At 43.7% G+C, this 21321-nt stretch overlaps 1 protein-coding gene across 2 annotated transcripts in view; it reads left to right on the top strand.

Moving 5' to 3' along the window:
- The window catches only part of QPCT (glutaminyl-peptide cyclotransferase), a 96902-nt gene that overhangs the window by 35058 nt on the left and 40523 nt on the right, over positions 1-21321 (top strand). For both annotated transcript variants that reach the window (XR_012801035.1, XM_075596784.1), the window contains exon 3: positions 5553-5834. Coding sequence is in view for 1 of the 2 variants with exons in the window: in XM_075596784.1 (XP_075452899.1) it covers positions 5553-5834 (282 nt within the window). In the remaining variant the exon portion in view is untranslated. The remainder of the gene's footprint in view (positions 1-5552; positions 5835-21321) is intronic.

Below are 21321 nucleotides of genomic sequence, written 5' to 3'. Positions count from 1 at the left end.
ATTAGTTTAGCCATTCATTCACTCTTATCTGTGTCCTTGACCTATATAGGAAACTGAATTCGCTAGTTTATATCATTTTGTTTTGTTATTTATGTCATTTAATGTTTTTCTTGTCTCAATCTTGTTTGTTAGCGCCATAGATCTGCTCTCATTGTATCTGTAGATTATCCCCGTCCACACGGGACGCACCTTCCATTGTAGATAGCTGATTGGAAGGGGGCTCCACCAATAGGATCGTTCCATATGTTGTTCGCGCCAAATTCATACTGTGACATCGGCGTTTGGAGGCGGGAGATTTCCTATAAGACAGGGAGCCTGATCAGATGCGAATGTACTCTTTGAAAAAGGGCGTTTACCTGAAACGCGTTAGAGTGTGTTTCTGTTCCCCGTTACTATGTTGCTCAATAAATAACTTTTAATTTTATTAGCATTGGTTCTGGCCCCGTTTTTACAGCTGTGCACCGCTTCCCATCTTGGGATTCCTTCCCTGGTAGGAGTCGGGCCTTGCTGGGGCCTATAAGGGGGTCATGGCCTAGCGCAGGGCCCACAGACACCCCCCACACACACCGTCACCTCTCTTTGTCCCAGCTCTATTTCTCTCAGAGGGGAATCCAGCCGTGAGATTGGCTGTGCTGCCCCCAGGTGATCGGCAGCCCCTGAGGCTTCTGGGGGCTGTAGTCCCTTGCGGAGCCCTATGCCTAACATGGTGGCCGCATGCGCTGCTCACTGCACATGTGCCCCCTCTTCTAATGGGCGTCGGCTGTCGGGACTCCTGTGCATGCGCTAACCTTATTGCGCATGCGCACGCTCACCAACATGGCGGTGCCCTGTGATGAGAGCTACTGCAGACCTCCGGCGACCCGGTCACCTCTCCGAACTGCTCGCAACGCCCCGCACCCACCGGACGCACCGGCTCACCTTCCCACACTCTCCCCAGCTTCCGCTGCCAGTTTCAGCCGCAGCAGGAGGTAAGAGGAGAAGATGGACCAAGGGGGGACCTGGCCACATATGGAATTGAACTTTTAACTAGAACACCTTCAGTGTGAGAGGATTGGATAACTTATTTATTGACTAGAGATGTAGCAGGCGTCTTGTTCCTTCTGGTGCATTATAGTGGGATTTGCTGTGATTTTCTACACCACTGATTCCCAAAAGGGTGGTAAGGAACCGCTAGGGGTATGTGAGGTGTCTTCAAGGAGTTTATCCAAAAATATAAATATATGTAATGGCGATTCCAGGTGGTATAGTGGGTTTCTGAGCCCATGTGGGGACTGTGCACTTAGGCCCCAAACTGCACCTTAGCATGGAGGTAAAGCTGTCAGTTACAGCAGAAGCTTCCAAAGTCGCTCCCCACAATTCTTTGTATCCACAGCGGCAAGGCATCGTGATTTTGAAAGTCCCGCAGTGATTGACAGATATACCATCCCTGCTGTCTACACACACTGAGGTGCAGTTTCGGACCTTAATAAACTTGTATTCGCCTCACAAGCTCGGGACACTATACTGCCTGGGACGGTAAAACTGTTTTGTTAGCAACAGTCTGATGAGTTGGCAATAAAGTGTATTAATTAGGGGTTTGCGGAACAACTATTTTCTAGCAGGGCGTGCACAATGTGCAAAAGGCTGGAAACCGCTGATCTACACAAACACTGGATTAAATCCTATGGAGACTGTGATATTCAGAGTCATAACAGGATATGTTGTGTTAGGACTAGGCGCAATAAGGCTGAGTACATCTGTAAATATCTAAATTTTCTAAGTTTGTACAGTATGTTTGTTATTGTTTACTCTTTATGTTGGGGTGGTTGTTGATTGCCCATCTGAAGATTTTTTATCATACCCTAACCTTGGACTTCCAAGGTTACATAGAAAAATTGTGAGAGGAGCTCCCCTCTGTGTGCTCCAAAACAATAACAGCGGATGTGGTGAAATTATTGGACCATGTAGATAAATGTGATGGGACGGCAAATAAATGATAATGATAGGTGGATAGGGCCTCGGTGAATATAAATGTCCATCTGTAATATGACCCACGGTCCAGTATGTGTCACCCCCTAGAAATGTAACCTGGTAAGCCTCTCCGTGTCTGGCAGTGGCACTAACGGATATCTAATGTGCCATACCCATTATACGGTATATAACAGAGGCGTCCAGGCAAATAAATGTTCTAAATGAACGGGGGGACACTTAGCTGAATGCAGATGTCCTTGATGATAATGAATCCGGCGTGAAGGGCAGTCGATCACTCGGGAGGCTCCCACAGCGCTGCCAGCCTCTTGCTCCAGCGTGATGACCCAACGGGAAGTGGCGACGCTAAGACATCATCTGTCTGTGACCCGCCAACGCTGGTTTCTGACAGCCTGTATCTCTCCACCGGGACCGCCGTGATCACTCCTTCCTGCAACTTACACCGTCAGCCGACCACCAACCCGGAAACCACGGGAATTGAAGACATGCCGTCCCTGAGCATGCTCCAAATAAGGCAGCAAAATAGATTGGTAGGAAGAATTCGAGCACTGCAACACTGGAAAATGAAGCTGGTGTATTCTAGTAAAAAATTCTTTATTGAGGCATATTAGCTCAAATTAAAAGCACAGAGTCTCTCCTGACACGTTTCTCGCCTCTCAGGGTGCTTTCTCAAAGGCGAAAAAGTGCCCTGAGAGGCGAGAAACGTGTCAGGGGAGACTCTGTGATTTTAATTTTGGCTAATATGCCTCAATAAAGAATTTTTTACTAGAATACACCAGCTTCATTTTCCAGTGTTGCAGTGCCCGAATTCTTCCTACCAATCTACTTCCAAGGTTACACTTTACATTTAGGTCGGAAAAGAGGTACTGGAAGTGTTTTGTTGACTATCTAGGAAAAAGGTAGGTGCAAAACAGCGCTAATGATATCAAATAAAATGTTCAGGCAGCCAGGTAAATGACTGGTGGTACAACCAGTCAGGGTGACAAAGTGAAAAAAAGGGGATAACCGGCGCCCAAAAAAAGGTAAATACCAGACCAATGGAAAGTGTGACAGTCCAAATGCAGTCCTTGGGATGATGAATTGTGATGATTCTCACCTCCGCAGTATATATGTGGAAAAAGAAAAAAGAAGAAAACAGATAATAGTGCAGTAAATCAACACAGGGGGGGGGTGCACAGGTACTAACAATACGAAACATACAAGACATACAAACATAAAACACTAGCACGGCCTAAATATTAATAAAAAGCAAATTTATTATGGTGTGGAAGGTGCATAAACCGCATCCGGAGGGGTAAAATTACAACCCTACTCGCCATCTTGAGAGCCCAGCTGCATGCATCAGTTCGTTGCTTATACCTATCCAGCATCTTGTGAGTAGGGTTGTAATTTTACCCCTCCGGATGCGGTTTATGCACCTTCCACACCATAATAAATTTGCTTTTTATTAATATTTAGGCCGTGCTAGTGTTTTATGTTTGTATGTCTTGTATGTTTCGTATTGTTAGTACCTGTGCACCCCCCCCTGTGTTGATTTACTGCACTATTATCTGTTTTCTTCTTTTTTCTTTTTCCACATATATACTGCGGAGGTGAGAATCATCACAATTCATCATCCCAAGGACTGCATTTGGACTGTCACACTTTCCATTGGTCTGGTATTTACCCTTTTTTGGGCGCCGGTTATCCCCTTTTTTTCACTTTGTTGACATCTACAAATAAAAATATTACTTTCATAAATGATGAGTGTGACGGTAGGGGAGCTGACATCATAAAACTGGAATGAAGCCCAGCTAGCTACCTCTAAATCCATGTAACTTGGCTACCTATGTAAGACTTATTTCAGCCAAATGTATTTAATATCTGGGGAGAACAGGAAATGCATCATGCACTATGTATGTAAGAATGTATTCCAAAACACTTTATTCCCTGTGACCATCCTTCCCTCAGTTTAGTGAAAGCTGGCATTGTTCTGTGATCTGATTTGGGAGTCTGCACTGCAAAGTGTAAATTGGATTATGTGACTGTGTGGACTCATTTCTAAGATAGCAGATTTGTAATGTGATTTGCATGTGAGTTGCATTTCTATGGAGTAATTTCGAATTACTCTCTGATTTAATCAGCTGAGGTTCCTGCAGATAAATGTGTATTGAGACAATGGTTGGGAGCGTGGAGGTGTTACATACATTTGGTGAGTGTGAAAGAATGAACAATCAGGTTTGAAATGATTGGCCAGCAGCTCCTGTCCCATATAAAGGATGCCACAGAGGGATATATAAGAGGCACTGCTTATACAAGTGTGCTTATAAAAAGTGTAATCTTATAAACTTCATATAACATCTGATATTCTTTATGCAACTGTCATTGTTTAAATTTTATTTTATGTATAATAGATTTGCATTGGAAGTCTTACGTTTCACATCCTCTCTGGAGCTAAAAATAATGTGTGTGATGTAGAATAACGGTGGGTACAAACTATATTTGTCTTTGTATTGTATTGTTATTGGAAGACTTATTTTGAACGTAATGTTGTGCTTTCTATAATAATCTGTGGTCCATACATTATAAGAAAGATGTGAAATTAGTGTAAAATATATCTTCCACAAATTACCTAGTTTGTGCTTTACCGTCCAAGGTTTAAAAATCTTAAAAGTCACAAAGTTGGAATGTTATTCTGTGCATTCCAAAAAAGCTTACTTTCTGACAAAAATTGTTACATTCGCATGGGGGAACATCGAAGATATGATTACAGATAAATTCTCTCCTAAAAGGGTGGATATTATTTGTTATGTGAGAGTAAAAATATAGATAAACTCCTTCAGTCTGATTTTCTCAAAAATTTGACAAAATAGCAGGAGAGACAGAACCGGTTTGGGCTTGTGCATCCCTGTAGGGTTTTTGCCAGATTTAGTGAAAATATTGGGGTGAGCAGTGCAGAAATGGCTTCACTAGCCAGAGTTATTCTGTCACTGGAAAAGTCCCTCCATTATAGAGGCAATTTTTTTTTACAAATACAGCTGAACCCCGTTATAACGCGATCCGTTAGAACGCGAATCCGCTTATAGCGCAGTGCAAGCGTGGCTCCCAATTTTCTTATTTATGAATACTTTACAACACAATTATTGGTATCTTAAATACTTTATTGTACAATGCATACACTTGTAATTTATTTCTAACGCGATCTGCTTATAACGCGATGTGATTCTTTGGACCCCAAGCACAGCGGTATAAGGGGGTTGAGCTGTATTAGTAATAATTAACATGATTTTCTGAGGGATACAGAAGGTCATGCCAAACTAATTTTGGTCGTTTCACTAATTTGTTTGTGAATTACAAATTGAGTTTTGTAGGGGCTTGTGAATGGGTGAGTGTTTGTCATCCCATGTTTTCTTTACCCTTATCCCACCCTGTCCTTATCAGAAAACCAATAAAGATAAGGCGACGGTGAACAAGGGGGGTTTGCCAGTGCAAACTATTCTTGTACACACAGTGACATCACACAAAGGGTGTAGCCAGAGAGGCATTACATTTAAATTAAATACTTTACTATACTTTACTATACTAAATAATTTTTCTTTTAACAGCATATCAAGCAGCGTCTTCAAAGACTTCAAGCTGGATGGGTTACAGAAGAAGATTCATTTCAAAGTCAAACACCTTATGGATATGTGGCATTCACCAATATAATCAGCACCCTCAACCCCTCTGCCAAGCGTCATTTGGTTCTTGCTTGTCACTATGATTCAAAGTACTTCAGTCCACAGTCGGATGGCAAAGTATTTGTTGGGGCTACTGATTCTGCTGTGCCTTGTGCAATGATACTAGAGCTAGCACGAGGCCTTGATTATCGTCTTCAACAATTAAAGGTAGGTGTTAACTTTCCTTTTAAATATATATAAATATATATATATATAGCAAATGGAAATATTACTGTATGCTCATTTGCATGTCTTAGACTGGTCTGCAACCCTGCATTTCACCATTATCAGCCAGCACACAGTGCTTCCACACTGCCGCAAGGGATTCTGGGAAATGACATGAAAATGAGCACACAGTGCCACATTGTGCTTCAAAACCATATAATATGGTCCCCTATAAGCTTATGCTTGCTGCATTTCACAGCTTTTGAGCACAGCCTGGGTTAAGATGCATAGCCAGTAAACCCACAGACAGACAGTGTGGTGAAACCTATCCCATGCTTCATTTTGCAAAGCCAGTATAAGCAACCCCACACTGATGAGAACCATTAAGGTTGAAACAGCTGTCTGTGAGTAGATTTACTGGCTATGCATCTTAACCCAGGCTGTGCTCAAATGCTGTGAAATGCAGCAAGCATAAACTTATAGGAGACCATGTTATATGGTTTTGAAGCAAAAGGTGGCAGTATGTGCTCATTTGCATGTCATTTCCCAGTATCTCTTGCTGCAGTGGAAGCACTGTATGCTGGGTGATAATGGTGAAAGGCAGGGTTGCAGACCTGTCTAAGACATGCAAATGAGCATACAGTAATATTTCCATTTGCTATATGCTTTACTGTGGAGGGGTTTTGTCACTTTTTTACCCACCATAACTTAACTAAGTATAAATAAATATAAATATATATATATATATATATATATATATATATATATATATATGCAAATATAACTGTATGCTCATCTGCATGTCTTAGGCAGGTCTGCAACCCCGCCTTTCCCCATTATCACCCAGCATACAGCATAATGGGGAAAGGCGGGGTTGCAGACCTGCCTAAGACATGCAGATGAGCATACAGTTATATTTGCATATTTGCTTTCCTGTGGAGGGTTTTTGTCACTTTTTTTACTCACCATAACTTAACTCAGTATATATATATATATATATATAGCCTGGCCTTCGGCAGCTATTGCTAATTCTGGGCCTTTCCTCTGTCAGTCCTGTTAGACCAGGCAGTGGAAAGGTTAACTCCTTCAGTTGGCCTGTTTGTGAGTTTCAGCTCTGAAGTATTGTAGCAATATTCAGAGGCGGGTCTAAGCAACATTTGAGCATGTTAATCCAAAGGGTGGATATGGGTTGGAACACCCCTTGATGTGTGTGTGTGAGCCAATCGGTATCCAGCTTTGAGTTGTAATGATTCAAAGCTAGAGACACTCCCTGAGGATATTCAAATTGAGACATATTCCCAAATTCAGTTAGTGATGAGTTAGTCTTCAGAGAGATTTGAGAGAGATAGCAAGCCAAGAAGAGTTCTCTCCCTCCTGCCCCACCTGGGTGAGGAGGGAGGGGAAGTTAAGCTGCCATGAGCAGAAAAGCAGAGAGCAAGATCAGGCCTATGATGTTCTGCTGTGTATGCTGCTCTGAATAAAGAACCACAGAAAGAAGCTGCTGTGTGTGTGTATCACTGTTCCTGGTGTGAGGAGAATGGAGTGTCAGTGGGGGTCTCTCCTCTGGAGACCCCAGGGGATCCCTACTGGCTGGAGGCACTGCACCACCCAGAGAGAGCAAGGTACCCTGTTCCACACCACCTCCTGTCCCTGTCCTGGTTCTCCCCACAACACCGCGGAGCCCTCAGCCCTCCTGTTTACCAGCAGGTCACAGCACCCAGACCACTCAGAGTGACCAGAAGGAGTGTACCCCCCCAATCTCATGTCGGGTGGGGTACCATAGAAGGGTTACAATTGGAGGCACTGCTGAGATATATGAGGACTGCTCCCCAGGACAGGACAGGTTTTTCAACGGGACAGGTTTTCAACGACAGAGGAGACCATGCAGCAGTTTCAAAGACTTTGTATGCAGCACAGAACAGCAGCTATAGACTCTGCCGTGAGGGAACCCCTCCTTGAAGCTCCCCCAGGGAGGGGGTTACCCTAATGAAGAAGACCTTGCTGTGGGACTATTCCTGGTGGCTATGCACCAGGGAGCGTACGTCTTTACATGCACTTCAAGGGGACAGAGGCTGCTCTATGATTGCATAGGGACCTTTGTGCACCCATCTACATTACCAAGAAGAAAATAGGGGCCGGTTCCTGGGGCTTCACCAGGGAGCTGGCTGCCTATTAATGGCACTGCAGCAGGGGCGACTAACCTGAGGCGTCCCCGGGGAAGTGTGGCCACCCTCCTGTACCCACAGCGGAGAGTGAGGGGGACAGGGTACTCTGGGGATTACGCCTATGACCCCTGTGCACCCCATCTAAGCAGAAAAGGGAGGCAGGTCCCTGAGGCTTCACCAGGGAGCTGGCGGTCCCTTAATGGCACTGCAGTTGGGGCGACTGACCTGAGGCGTCCCCAGGGAAGTGTGGCCACCCTTCTGCATCCCACGACGAAGAGAGAGGTAAGGGGGCAGGGACTACATGGAGAATGTCTGTAGGTCCCTGTGCACCCAGCAGTAAGAGTTACTGCCGTCCCTGTGCGAGGCGTTCCCCGATGCTACCCCAGGGTGCGTGATACTCAAAGATTACAGGGACAGAAATTTATTTGTGGCTCCTGAATGCAAACGGAGACCCCACTGTGCTGGACTATGTTCAATCTGGCGTTTCCTGCTCCTACAGGGATGTCATGTATTTTGTGCTCTCAAAATGGCGGCTCCAGCTCTTCTGGGGGCCGCATGGACTCTTTGTGCTCAAAATGGCGTTTCCCGCCTTACCAGGGAAGCCATGTGCTGTTCTGCAAGGATTTCTGCATTTTGCAAGCTTGTGCTGCTCTTCAGCTTGCAAGAAAGTGCGGGAACTGTTCAAACACCTCCCCCTTTACTTGTTCTGGATTGGACTATCCTATCTACCAGGGGGAGGAGCTAAGTGTGTTCCACGGAGCAACAGGAAGTGAGGGGCCAGATGCACTTCCACTTCAAACACTGGTGGTTTTGTCTGCCAGGCTGCCTTGCTTACTCCACTATGAGAGACTGGGCCTGTGTGCTGAGAAGCCTGTCAGCAGCACAGAGGCTGATGACATCATTGAGGTCTCTACCATTACCTCCACCGTACCCGAGTATGCTGTGGAGCTGTCAGTTCCAGTAACTGTTGCTGGTGCCTTCCATCTGATCCACACTGCCAGCGTGGGTGCTACACCACAGAGGTATCGGCCGATGCCTCCCACGTACCCGATGCGGCTGGGATCTGCCCTGCTACTCATGGCGGTGAGCTGCATATCCTGTCTACAGACCCCCGCTGGGATCAAGCCCAGAAAGCTGCGGAGCTGTATCTGCGGCGTCAGCAGGAGAAGTGCCGGCCGGCACCACCCCTGATGACTGCATCGACTACCATTGCTACTCCACCACTGGGAGCTAACATGGCCGCTGAGTCGCCCGGCCGGGTGAGCTCCAGAGAGATCCAGGCCACTCCGGTGAGTAATACCCTTCCGGTTGATCCTTTCCTCCTGACATGCAGGGAGTGGAAGAAGTCCCGGGAGGCCCTTCAGGCCCAGGCGCTGGCTGAAGCCCGCTGATGTAAGAGCATAGGGAGGGGCAAATTGAACTTGACCTAGGACTGTGCCATTGCTCCTCCCGGGGAGAGTGCCCTGAACGTGCCCCTAGAGACTTTGGTGCTGGCCCCTTGTCACCGGAGGCCCCAGTCCCTTAGTCATCTGCCCCGCATTCCCCATCCAATACCAGTCCCAAGGTGCGACCCTTGACCCCCAGGCCCTCTTCACCTGGAACCCCCGTGGCTCCCTATGGACAATATGATTTTATGTCTGTTATGCAATTGGAAGGGTCTGTGCATTGGGGGGATTGTTATGATGAGGGGATAAGTTCAATGCAATCTGAAAATGTTTTGTCTCCTGTCATAGAGGAGGCAGAAGGGACCCCTGTATGGGTAGGTCCTATATTCTGGGTGCTGCTGGGTACTGCTACTGACAGAAGCTTGGTGAAATTTAGTAGAGCAGCCCGAGTAATAGTTCATAGGTTCAGAAAGATGGGCTATGAGTTCCCATATCTACCTAATGATACTGGGAGAATGATCAGGAAGCCTGCTCATTACTATTAATGTGTTCTATTACTGCTGTAGTAGAAATGGTTCTGTTTAGTTAGTCACTGTATTGCTATGTATCTGTGTCCATGCAGTAGTGAGTATGTCAGTTCTGTCAAGCTGGAGTGCATAGGAGTTATTGCATTTCAGCTCATGTAATTTACAGGTGTTGCTCAGCAAGGTAAGGGTTATACCTGCTGCAGTCCAAGCCGGGACGGTTGGAGTTTTACCAGAGGGAGTATATAGCCTGGCCTTCGGCAGCTATTGCTAATTCTGGGCCTTTCCTCTGTCAGTCCTGTTAGACCAGGCAGTGGAAAGGTTAACTCCTTCAGTTGGCCTGTTTGTGAGTTTCAGCTCTGAAGTATTGTAGCAATATTCAGAGGCGGGTCTAAGCAACATTTGAGCATGTTAATCCAAAGGGTGGATATGGGTTGGAACACCCCTTGATGTGTGTGTGTGAGCCAATCGGTATCCAGCTTTGAGTTGTAATGATTCAAAGCTAGAGACACTCCCTGAGGATATTCAAATTGAGACATATTCCCAAATTCAGTTAGTGATGAGTTAGTCTTCAGAGAGATCTGAGAGAGATAGCAAGCCAAGAAGAGTTCTCTCCCTCCTGCCCCACCTGGGTGAGGAGGGAGGGGAAGTTAAGCTGCCATGAGCAGAAAAGCAGAGTGCAAGATCAGGCCTATGATGTTCTGCTGTGTATGCTGCTCTGAATAAAGAACCACAGAAAGAAGCTGCTGTGTGTGTGTATCACTGTTCCTGGTGTGAGGAGAATGGAGTGTCAGTGGGGGTCTCTCCTCTGGAGACCCCAGGGGATCCCTACTGGCTGGAGGCACTGCACCACCCAGAGAGAGCAAGGTACCCTGTTCCACACCACCTCCTGTCCCTGTCCTGGTTCTCCCCACAACACCGCGGAGCCCTCAGCCCTCCTGGGTCACAGCACCCAGACCACTCAGAGTGACCAGAAGGAGTGTACCCCCCAATCTCATGTCGGGTGGGGTACCATAGAAGGGTTACATATATATATATATATATATATATATATATATATATATATATATATATATATATATATATATATATATATATATAAAGCCTGTTTTTGTCTGTCTGTCTGTCAGAGCCATAGCTCCAAGACCACGAAACCTAGAATTCTGAAACTTTGCATGCATACATACGGGACCATAGGGTTGTGCACCTTTGAGTTCTTTTTTTATTTGCTTTAAAACGCATTAATTCTCTGAGATATTAACCTTTCGCTGACAAGCAAGTCAGAGCATTTGCATTTCTTACTGACATACTGTAGAGGGCAGCGCTTTCAAAGTAAAACTAATGGTGTCAGAACCATGGCTTCAAAACCATGAAACCTACAAAAAGCTGCAGCACGAGCAGGGAAGGGGTAAAATTGTGAGTGGGGGAGGGGGTAAAATTGTGAGTGAGGAGGGGGTAAACAGATGAGTGAGTGGGTAAAATTGTGAGTGAGGGCAAAAGGGGGTAACATTGTGAGTGAAGGGGTAAAATTGTGGGCATTACTGCAACCCGTGCAAAGTCGGGTACTTTAGCTAGTAGGGAAATAAAGAGGGTTTACACATGGTACTTCAAGCAACCAGAGTAAAGACACTGCAGGAAAAACAAACGGCGCCAAACCCAATTAGTTGCCAAGCTGCAATCAACAGCTAAAGAATATATGAAATGGCCGTAGCTCGTAGGAGAAGTACAGATTGTGCACATCACAGAATTAAAAACAATAACAAATTAATCAACAAACACATACACCTTGTTATAATTGATTATTACCAGAGATGGGCTTACTTGGCAAATTATGATCCGTGTATTTTCTGCTGGGTTTTGTGTACAATCCACGCACGGAAATTCATAGGCGGATGGAGTGCTCCTAACTCCATTTGGATTCCTTGGGAACTCCCGTCAGATTCTGCCTGTGTAGATTCTTCGGAATCCGTGGAAGGATTTACTCCGGATTCCGAAGAATCCGAAACTGAGCACATTTATTTTGCCACTTCCTCTTCATGTCTGTTGTTTTTATCACACTTGTGATTGTGAGGGAAGGGAGTGGGTGTTTGGGACTGGGCTTGTGGCTGGATGGATAGGCACTGGGCGGTCATGTAAACAGCAGGCAGGAAGAGAGAGAGAGTTCTTTTGTTTTATTTTGTTCTATTATTGGTGTAATTTTTTTTGGAGTGGTAATGGTGGCAGCCAAGACAGGAAGGTCTCTTCTAGTACCCCTATGAGACTGAGGAGGAATTTTGCATGCTCAGTTAGCAGTGAGGGCAGAGCAGCAGGGGCAGCAGTAGATGTACTGGTCGATTTTCCTGGTATCAGCTGTAGTAACCACTGCAAACCCCGGTTGTGTGCATGCCTCAGGCTCCTACTACTGTTTAGCCTGTGTTAGCTGAACAGGTTGTAAATATGTACAATGATTCCCAGCACACAATCAGAGTCAGACAAAATGTCAATTAGAAAAATAGCAGATTGTATTTAAATATTGATGTAAATATAGAGCCAGCTTCAATGTAGGTCTGGAGGGAAATCCTAACAGAGAAAATAGCATACTTGAAGGAGGCAGAGGGATGGATTGGAGGGGAAACACAAGAAAACAAGGGAAGGGGGGGGGGGGGGGGGGGAGAGAATATGTACAAAACACGTAATGGATGGGATGATAAACATATAAGGTGGGCAACGTTTCGGGCCTAAATCGCCCCTTCTTCATACCCGTTCCCACAGACTGAAGCAGCCTGTGGTACTTCCCTAGTAGAGCACCTCTATCCAAAAAACCTCTCCTCAAAAAAAGTTGAATGAAAGTATATTGCTAATGATGTCAACTACCCCTAAATAGAACAATATATAATACTCCAATGAGACAGAGGAAATTCAACAGAATATATAATGGTTCAGAGATCACCAAACACTAGCCCTTGTGTATGTAGGCTAAGACAATGATAAATCTAGATACCAAGGTAACAAGTACAAATATATTCTTTGCTCAAAGTAAAAAATGGAATGAATCAATCATTGTTTCAAAAATACTCTTGGGAAGTACAGATATACTATCAGCTTAAAGTCCAAATGGGAGTGAGTCAGTCACTTATAGCAGAGAACACCCATTAGGTCAAGCAAATACTAGCTGAGAAAAATGAATAAATGAATGAATGAGCCATACGAATCCTCTCTCGTGGTAAATGTCAGCGGCACTCTCATGCAGTCATCAGCTGTGCCTGTGTGAATGTGGAAGTTCTCCCTGCAGTTTAAATGCCTGTGCTGCTCAAGATCAGTGGAGGAGGGGAACCACTCAGCCAATCCTTGTGCTGGGACTTCGTGGGTGGGCGGGATCCATGACATCATTCTGAAGTCCCGGATGTGGAGCCGGAGAGATCAATGATCAGCTGTGGGACTGACTGCTTCTCCTTGCGTCATGTGGAGTGCCCAGATGCGAAGCCGAAGCGGCCAATCAATGGCAGTAGGAGGCGGATACACTGTGCTGTATCTATGGTCTCCAGTGAACAAATAGATAGCTATTTACAGGCATGCGAACTTCCAAAGCTCTCTGCGGAAGAACTGGAACGACTCAATGCTAAAGTGAGCTTTACAGAATTAAAAGTGGTTATTAAAGGTCTGAAACCCTCAAAAGCCCCAGGCCCGGATGGCTTCTCAAATATTTACTATAAAAAATATTGTGGCATAGTAGCTCCATATCTTTTAGATATGTTTAATAGTTTTCTATCGGGCTCCCAGATTCCTTCGCAAATGTCAAAGGCAAATTTAGTAGTAATACCTAAGGAAGGAAAAGATCCAATGAGTTGCGCAAGTTACAGGCCAATCTTGCTACTTAATACAGATTTAAAGATATATAGTAACATTCTAGCGAATAGACTAAACTCAATTTTGCCCCGACTAATCCATAATGATCAAGTAGGTTTTATAAGCAAGTGTCAGGCCTCAGATAATACACGCAAGATTATCAATATAATTGATTATGTTCAGTCTTTTAAACCAAAGACAATGTTGTTGAGTTTAGACGCTGAAAAAGCATTTGATAGAATTAATTGAGATTTTCTGGATAGAACTATGCTGGGGTTTGGCTTTTCCAGCCCATTTTTAAAAGGGGTCCAAGCCCTATATGATGTCCCTACAGCTTCTCTAAAAATGCCAGGTGGGAAACTAAACCAAATCAAGATTAGTATCGGTTGTCCATTATCCCCCCTGGTCTTCGCGTTAATAATTGAGCCGCTCGCAATTAAAATTAGGAAAAAAAACAATATTCAGGGTATTCAGATTGGTCAGGAAAATGTCAAATTATCTCTCTTTGCCGATGATATTATCCTGACAATTTCCAACCCACTGACTTCTCTCCCCAATTTACAAGATGAGCTCTATAGGTTCGGTTTGTTCTCAGGTTATTAAATTCATTCAGAGGCTCTAAATTTAACCTTACTAGGCTCCGAGGTTAAAATAATCAAATTAAATTTCAATTACCTTTGGAATAAGGTGAGAGTGAAATATCTAGGGATTTTCCTCACAAACAACTATCAATCTCTATATAACAATAATTACCCAGAGCTTTTCACTAAAATAAAATGGGATCTCCTACTTTGGAACGCCCACCAAATCTCCTGGATAGGTCATATTATATCAGTTAAGATAAATATTCTCCCAAAACGGCTTTACTGTTTCCAGAAACTTCCGGTCTCTATTCCGATAAAATATTTAAGGGATTTACAGAATAAAATTATGCAATTTATTTGGGGTAACAAAAGACCAAGAGTGCCGAGATCAGTTATGCTTCAACCCAGAGAGAGAGGGGGTCTGGCGGTTCCTGATATCAGGAAATATTATTTAACTGCCCATTTGAAACAGGTGGTTTTCTGGCATTCCCAAGAGGGTAGACCAATTTAACTGCCCATTTGAAACAGGTGGTTTTCTGGCATTCCCAAGAGGGTATACCAATGGGTAGATATAGAAAATAGATTAACTCCGGGGCACTCTCAGCTCTTTTGAAGAATAACAAGCCAACAAAAGGCCTTAAACCAGACCTTTTTGACTCGGCAGTAATAAAAAAATTCTATTAAGATTTTTTTGTTTTGACAGATCTTCCTCCCCATAAAAACCCTGCTGAACAAAATGTCGGACCTGCATATATTTGAACATCTCAGTTTGGGGTACACCATATTTTCGAATCAATTCGTCAAAAGACATCAGCTTGTCTTTTTGTAATAGATCTCCCATCTCTACGATCCCTCTCTGTCTCCAGGTTTCAAAACCCTGACCCTGGAATCCCGCCAGGAACCCTGGGTTACCAAACAGTCCCCTGAGCAAGTCGGTATGAGGTTGACATAACTTTATATTTCTTTTTTGCTAGCTGCCAGATTTTTAGGGTGAATCCGATTACCCGAGTCCCTTGATCGCACCTGCATCCTAGCCATAGCCAGGGCTCACAAACAACACGATCGTTGTTTTTATTCCACCGATCAGCAGACAGCTTCCAAGATATAGACGGTCAACTCCAAGTCTCTGATGAAACAGTCCTTACAAAGGTTAAAAGGAATAAAGAAAGGAAAAACAAGGGGGAGAGAAAACAGAGGGGGAGCAAACATAGTTATAGGTCCGGTGTAGGCTTCCCAAAGTCGACGGCTCGTCGATTGGAGAAAACAGCCGTGGGTTCCAGTTAAATCTTCCAAAGTTCTAGAGAACCACAGGAGAGTGATTCGACAAGAGTCCCATAGATGGTCTTAGATCTTTTATCTCCGGACAACTGCACCCTCAGCCGATCGATCGTCATCTGTCTTTGTCGTTGACCCGTTCCATCCCTGGGGGTCAGACCCAACGCCGATAGGAAAGATGCTGATTCTTCGGGGATCCGGATCGAGATCTGTCTGCTATCATGGTTGACTACAAAGCGGAATGGAAAGGCCAATTGGTAGCGAATACCCTTTTCCTGAAGTACCGCCGTTACTGTTCGCAGACCTCTCCTCCTCTCATTTATCATCCTGGACAGGTTTTCAAATTCAATTGAGCCTCTGTTTCTGCAGCCTTCTATAATCCTTTCCTTGGTTGCATATTGGTGGAGCCTTAGGACCACATCTCTACTTCTTTTGGGGTCGTCAAATCTCATCCCAAGGCTCTGTGAGCTCCATCCAACATAAGATTGCCGACTTGTAGCGGAGGGTCAATTGATGTAAACAGTCTCTTAAGATATGGCTGGAGGGCTTCCGCGGACACCGACTCAGGGTCATGACGGATTAGTAAATTCTGCCTTCACTCCCTGTTCTCCATATCGTCCATTCCATCCCTCATAGCTCTTATCTCATCATTGAGATGCAGGACCTCATCATCAGTATTTACCTGGTTTTGTAGGGTAATGTCCATCTTATTTTCAAGCTCCGTAGTTCTTTCAGCTAGTAAAGAGATTTCTGTTTTAAATTCCTTTATGGCTCTATCCAGAGCTGACTGAAAACTTGTTTGCATTTCTTTAAGCATGTTCTGGAGGTCCTGTTTAGAAATCACTGTGCCTCCCTCTGCCATAGTCAGTTCTCTGTCAGTAGGAACTCGTCCACTGCCTCCTCACCTGCTGTGGCCCTCTCTGCCTGATTTCTTAATGTAGCCTTTCTGTTAAGGATTTCCCCCTCAAGATCCGGATCTTGCCTCTCTCCCTTGTTGTTGACTACAGGTGCGCGCTCCCGTGTGCTTAGCAGCGCCATCTTTGTTTTTTTTCTTCTCTGGTGCCGCTTGCTGCCAACAGCTGAAGCGGGAGAGATCTGGGGTCCCCTGTTTTCGGCATTTTCCTATAGGACATCCCCGCTAATTTCCCCAGCTGATCGGGTGTCCCGCAGGACTGATCGGAGCAGCGTTCAGGGGATTTTAACTATTTTTCCAGCGGGGTGCAGGGAGCTTCCCTAGCCTGTGTGCACCCGCATTGACGTTACACACGCATCCAACTGCATGATCTTTTTAAAGTGCTATAGTACTGTTAATGTTACAGTGGTGGTGGCACTGGTAGTGTTGTAATCTGACTAATTATCCCGCTCCTCCTGATCCTCTTGAATGCTGGATGCAAGGACCGTATATTTCTCAGGAATCAGATGTTGATTCATCTTGATAAAAGTGAGCCTTTCAATGCTACCAATTTTGTCCTGCGGTCAGTTAGGATTGCACGTGCTGCGCTAAATACTTTCTCTGACAACACACTTGCAGGAGAACTCATCCACTCCACTGTCACATTTGCAAGAGCAGGCCATGTTTCTTTTTAAGCAGCCCAGTATTCAAGAGAGTCAAGAAGCAAGAATACACTATCACCTACATACGCTTCACCCATGTCCATAGCACTAGTAGCATTAGAGGTGTCTTCATCTTCTGCGCTAGCGCAAACCGTGCCATAGTGATGGGCAAGGACTTCTGATGATGTTACTGCTTACACCACCTCCACTACCCCTACCCACACTACCTAAAGCTACTTGACTTGAAGCTGTGAGGAAGAAAGCAGTGTAGATGGTGATGAGTACCACCGTGCTGTGGGTTTCTGTGTGGAATATATGCCCACTGAGGTTGCCCTCTGTGAACCTTCATGGCCCTCCTCTTTCTGCCTTTCCTCCTTTTCCAAAACTGCCTGAAAACAATCAATGTGCTCTTCTCCTTGCAATTTGCTAGAGTATCTTCACCATGGGACAAAAAGTATTTCATTCTGCCTTTGAAGCGAGGGTCTAAAAGTGTTGACTGAAGGTATTCTGTTTGATACTGTATCTGGTATTCAAGCAGTTTATCAACCATTGCTACCATTTCATCGTCATCGCCATCATCATAACTTTCGTCATTGTCACCATTATGTTCCATATCAGAGTGAAGGTAAAGTGCGCAACGAAAATCAATCACATAGGTGAGGTGATAAACAAGTGATGATGTGGTTAAATAATACGTGACCTTATAGACACTGATGGAGGAGCGTCTGCAGCCGTGAAAACCAGGGATGGCTCAAAACACCCCCTATATATTAGACACTGATGAAGAAACCTTCTGGTTTCGAAACGCGTTGGAAAGGACTTTTTATGCGCTATATCTATTGAATTATTCATCCTACTACGGCCAGCCTATTCCCCTCAACTGGTAAGGAGATTGTGACGCGAGTTGCGGTGTCGCCACTAAGTGACGTCAGAAATCCGTAAGCAGAGGAACGGAGGACTGCGAGTGTGCACCTAGCCACCATGAGAGATTAACCCACACAGCGGTTATTACCTTCGTCCATTTCTAGCCTACTGGGACTTCCATCTCTAAGAGAGGGACTATCCAAGTTTCGTGACTGTAAGGCCAAGGGGCTGGAAGCTGCTCTACCATCACAGACGACATCTTGCTGGGAGATCCGGTTGGCGCATGGGTAACATTAACCCCTGACATGCTGGTTTTTTTCTCCCTTGATGTACGCGCAATACTTACTTGTACTAATTGTTTGGAATAATATTTCTTTTAATGCACTATGAGCGTTGTGCGCTATGTTCCATATCAATTGTTTTTCAAGAAGGAAAGTTAGAGAGATGATCTGACATGCTAGCATCATCACTGCTCACGAGTGGTGCTTTGCTCAAAGGGCCTCAGCAGCCTACACAGCTCTCCAATAAGATTCCACTGTCTAGGCTGCAGAATGGACTCATCCAGCTGCCTGGCATGCTCTATTACATAATCATTGACCACCTTCTTCTGCTCATGGAGATGCTCAAGCATATATAATGTGGAATTCCAGCGTGTAGGCACCTCCATGTTTAGCTGGTGACGAGGCAGGTTGTTTTGCTCTTGCAACCTAGACAGGGCATTGCGGTGTGTACGACCCGCTAAAGTGACCACATATAGATGCAGTGGCCATTATCCGATCATTTCGTGGATTGTATTCCTTTGCATACCCGGTTATGGTGCGTGATTTCTTGAAATTTTCTCACGTTAAGACGCAAGTTTACTAGTGTTTTGATCAAGTGCAGAAAATGGCATTTTAGCATTGTCTGCAATACCATCGAGAAACTCAAGTGGCGATCGCGAGTTGTTGTCTTAAAAATCTAATTGCAATTCAACCTGTCTTTTACTGCCGTACAGTACTTCAAGTGTGTGTAATTGTAATTTGAAGATTAACGTTACGAGTTCATACTGTACACTGTACATGAGAAATAAATAATTTCTGAGGCTCCTTAGCCATATACAAATGCTCAAACTGTACCAATCTGTTGAAGATTCAAAATATGAACACACACAAGAAAAAGTATTTTTAACAAATTAAATGTTTTATTTGTACAGGATAATAAAGTTAAAATGAATAATACACATATACAACGTCGCCTCTTCTTCCGAATGTAAAATGTTTATTCCGTTCATGCGTGTATGGCAAATTGGAACATTGTTGAAATGCATATGCGTGTCTTCACATTGTTGCACATGAGTGTCATTATGTTCTGTATACACTAAATATTAAATTACTGTACAGTAACATATAGTGCATTTCCTCACGGAGTCACTAGATATCTGCTAGACAGTAGTACAGTACTGCTGTTAGTGTATCTAAATAGTAAAAAAACACTTTTTTTTCTAGATTTATTTAGTATTTTGTACATACAGTACTGTATTCTGTACAGTATATCAATGACACATTTTTATATATTTAAAGGTCATTAGAACTTTAGGTGTAGTACTACTGTAAGTTTCTAGACAGTAAAACCATGAACACACCAAAAAGTATATTTAAAGAATGAAATTTTTTATTTGTACAGGATAATAAAGGGAAAAAGAATAATACAAAAATACGTCGCCTCTTCTTCCGAATGTAAAATGTTTATTCCGCGCATGTGTGTATGTCAAAATGTGTGTATGTCAAATTGGAACCTTGTTGAAATGCATATGCGTGTCATCACATTTCTGCGCATGTGTGTATGGCAAATTGGAACCTTGTTGAAACGCATATGCGTGTCATCATATTTCTGCGCATGTGTGTCATTATGTTCCTAATTAAATGACTTTACAGTAAGATACAGTGCATTTCCTCACGGAGTCGCTAGATATCTGCTACACAGTAGTACAGTACTGCTGTTAATGTAGTTAAATACTAAAAAACACTTTTATTTTCCAGATTTATATAGTATTTTGTGCATACAGTACTGTATTCTGTACAGTATATCAATGACACATTTTTATATGTTTAAAGGCCCTTAGAGCTTTAGATAGAGTACTACTATAAGTGTCTAGACAGTAAAACCATGAACACACCAAAAAGTATATTTAAAGATTTACATTTTATTTGTACAGGATATAAAGGAAAGAAGAATAATACAAAAATACAATGTCGCCTCTTCTTCAAAATTTACAATTAGATCATTTCATAGTTATATAGTAGATGAGGTTGAAAAAAGACGTACGTCCATCAAATTCAACCTATGCTAACTTTAGACAAAAGAGAAAAGAAAGAATTGCCGGCGCCAAATCAGTCCTTTAAATAATAATAAATCCGAATAAAGACCAAACCGTCTCTTGCAAAGTCCCAAAAGTGTCCTTGAGCAAACAGGCAGTGAAGGGGTCAACGAACGGCTCACACCAAATAATAGTGCAATATGTAAAAAAGAGAAGAAAACAAACAGATAATGGTGCAGTACGCCAAAAAAGTTGACATTAAAACATTAAAAACTCACACATGACAAACATAACACACAATGACAGACAGACACTAGCAAGACTATAATCCTAACAAAAAGCTATTTATTAACATTGAAATACTGGGTTCAGGAGGGTACAGCACTTAAGTCCAGAGGGGTAAAATTGAAACCCTACTTACAGGACAGTAGATGGTAAAAGCAGTAAAGCTGAAGATTGCTCAGGTGCTCCTCTCTGATGATAACTGGAGCTCCTTTAGGGATTGCCTCGTGTGGGGGATGGATGTTGAGTCGCACAAAAAACGGAACTTCCTGGTGGATGTGACGTCACACGCTGCAGTGTTACTGAAATTGTTGCTCCTCTTCCTCTCCTTTCCCCCCACAGCCTGCACAACTGCTGCCAATATCCTCCACAACCAAACAGACAGCTCTAAAAACAGAATAATCTCCCAACGACGTTTCATGCACATACGTGCACTTCTTCAGGGGGTCATTATTCGGATTTATTATTATTTAAAGAACTGATTTGGCGGCGGCAATTCTTTCTTTTCTTTGTGGTTCATTTTCTGACTGTACAGTCAGTATTTGCCAGGCTGCCTGCAATATTTATTTCAAGTATTGTCATTATTTATATTATTTATATTTTTTTAGCGCTGTTTTGCACCGTCTTTTTTCGTTAACTTTAGACAAAAGATACTATATCCTATATCTATTCTTACTTATTGATCCAGAGGAAGGCAAACAAAAACCTGCAGTGTTATTTCATCCAATGATATCTC

The sequence above is a fragment of the Ascaphus truei genome, chromosome 4 (assembly GCF_040206685.1).
Source record: "Ascaphus truei isolate aAscTru1 chromosome 4, aAscTru1.hap1, whole genome shotgun sequence".
Taxonomy (NCBI): domain Eukaryota; kingdom Metazoa; phylum Chordata; class Amphibia; order Anura; family Ascaphidae; genus Ascaphus; species Ascaphus truei.
The sequence above is the reverse complement of the archived record's forward strand: the minus strand, read 5'-3'. Positions and strand labels throughout refer to the sequence as shown.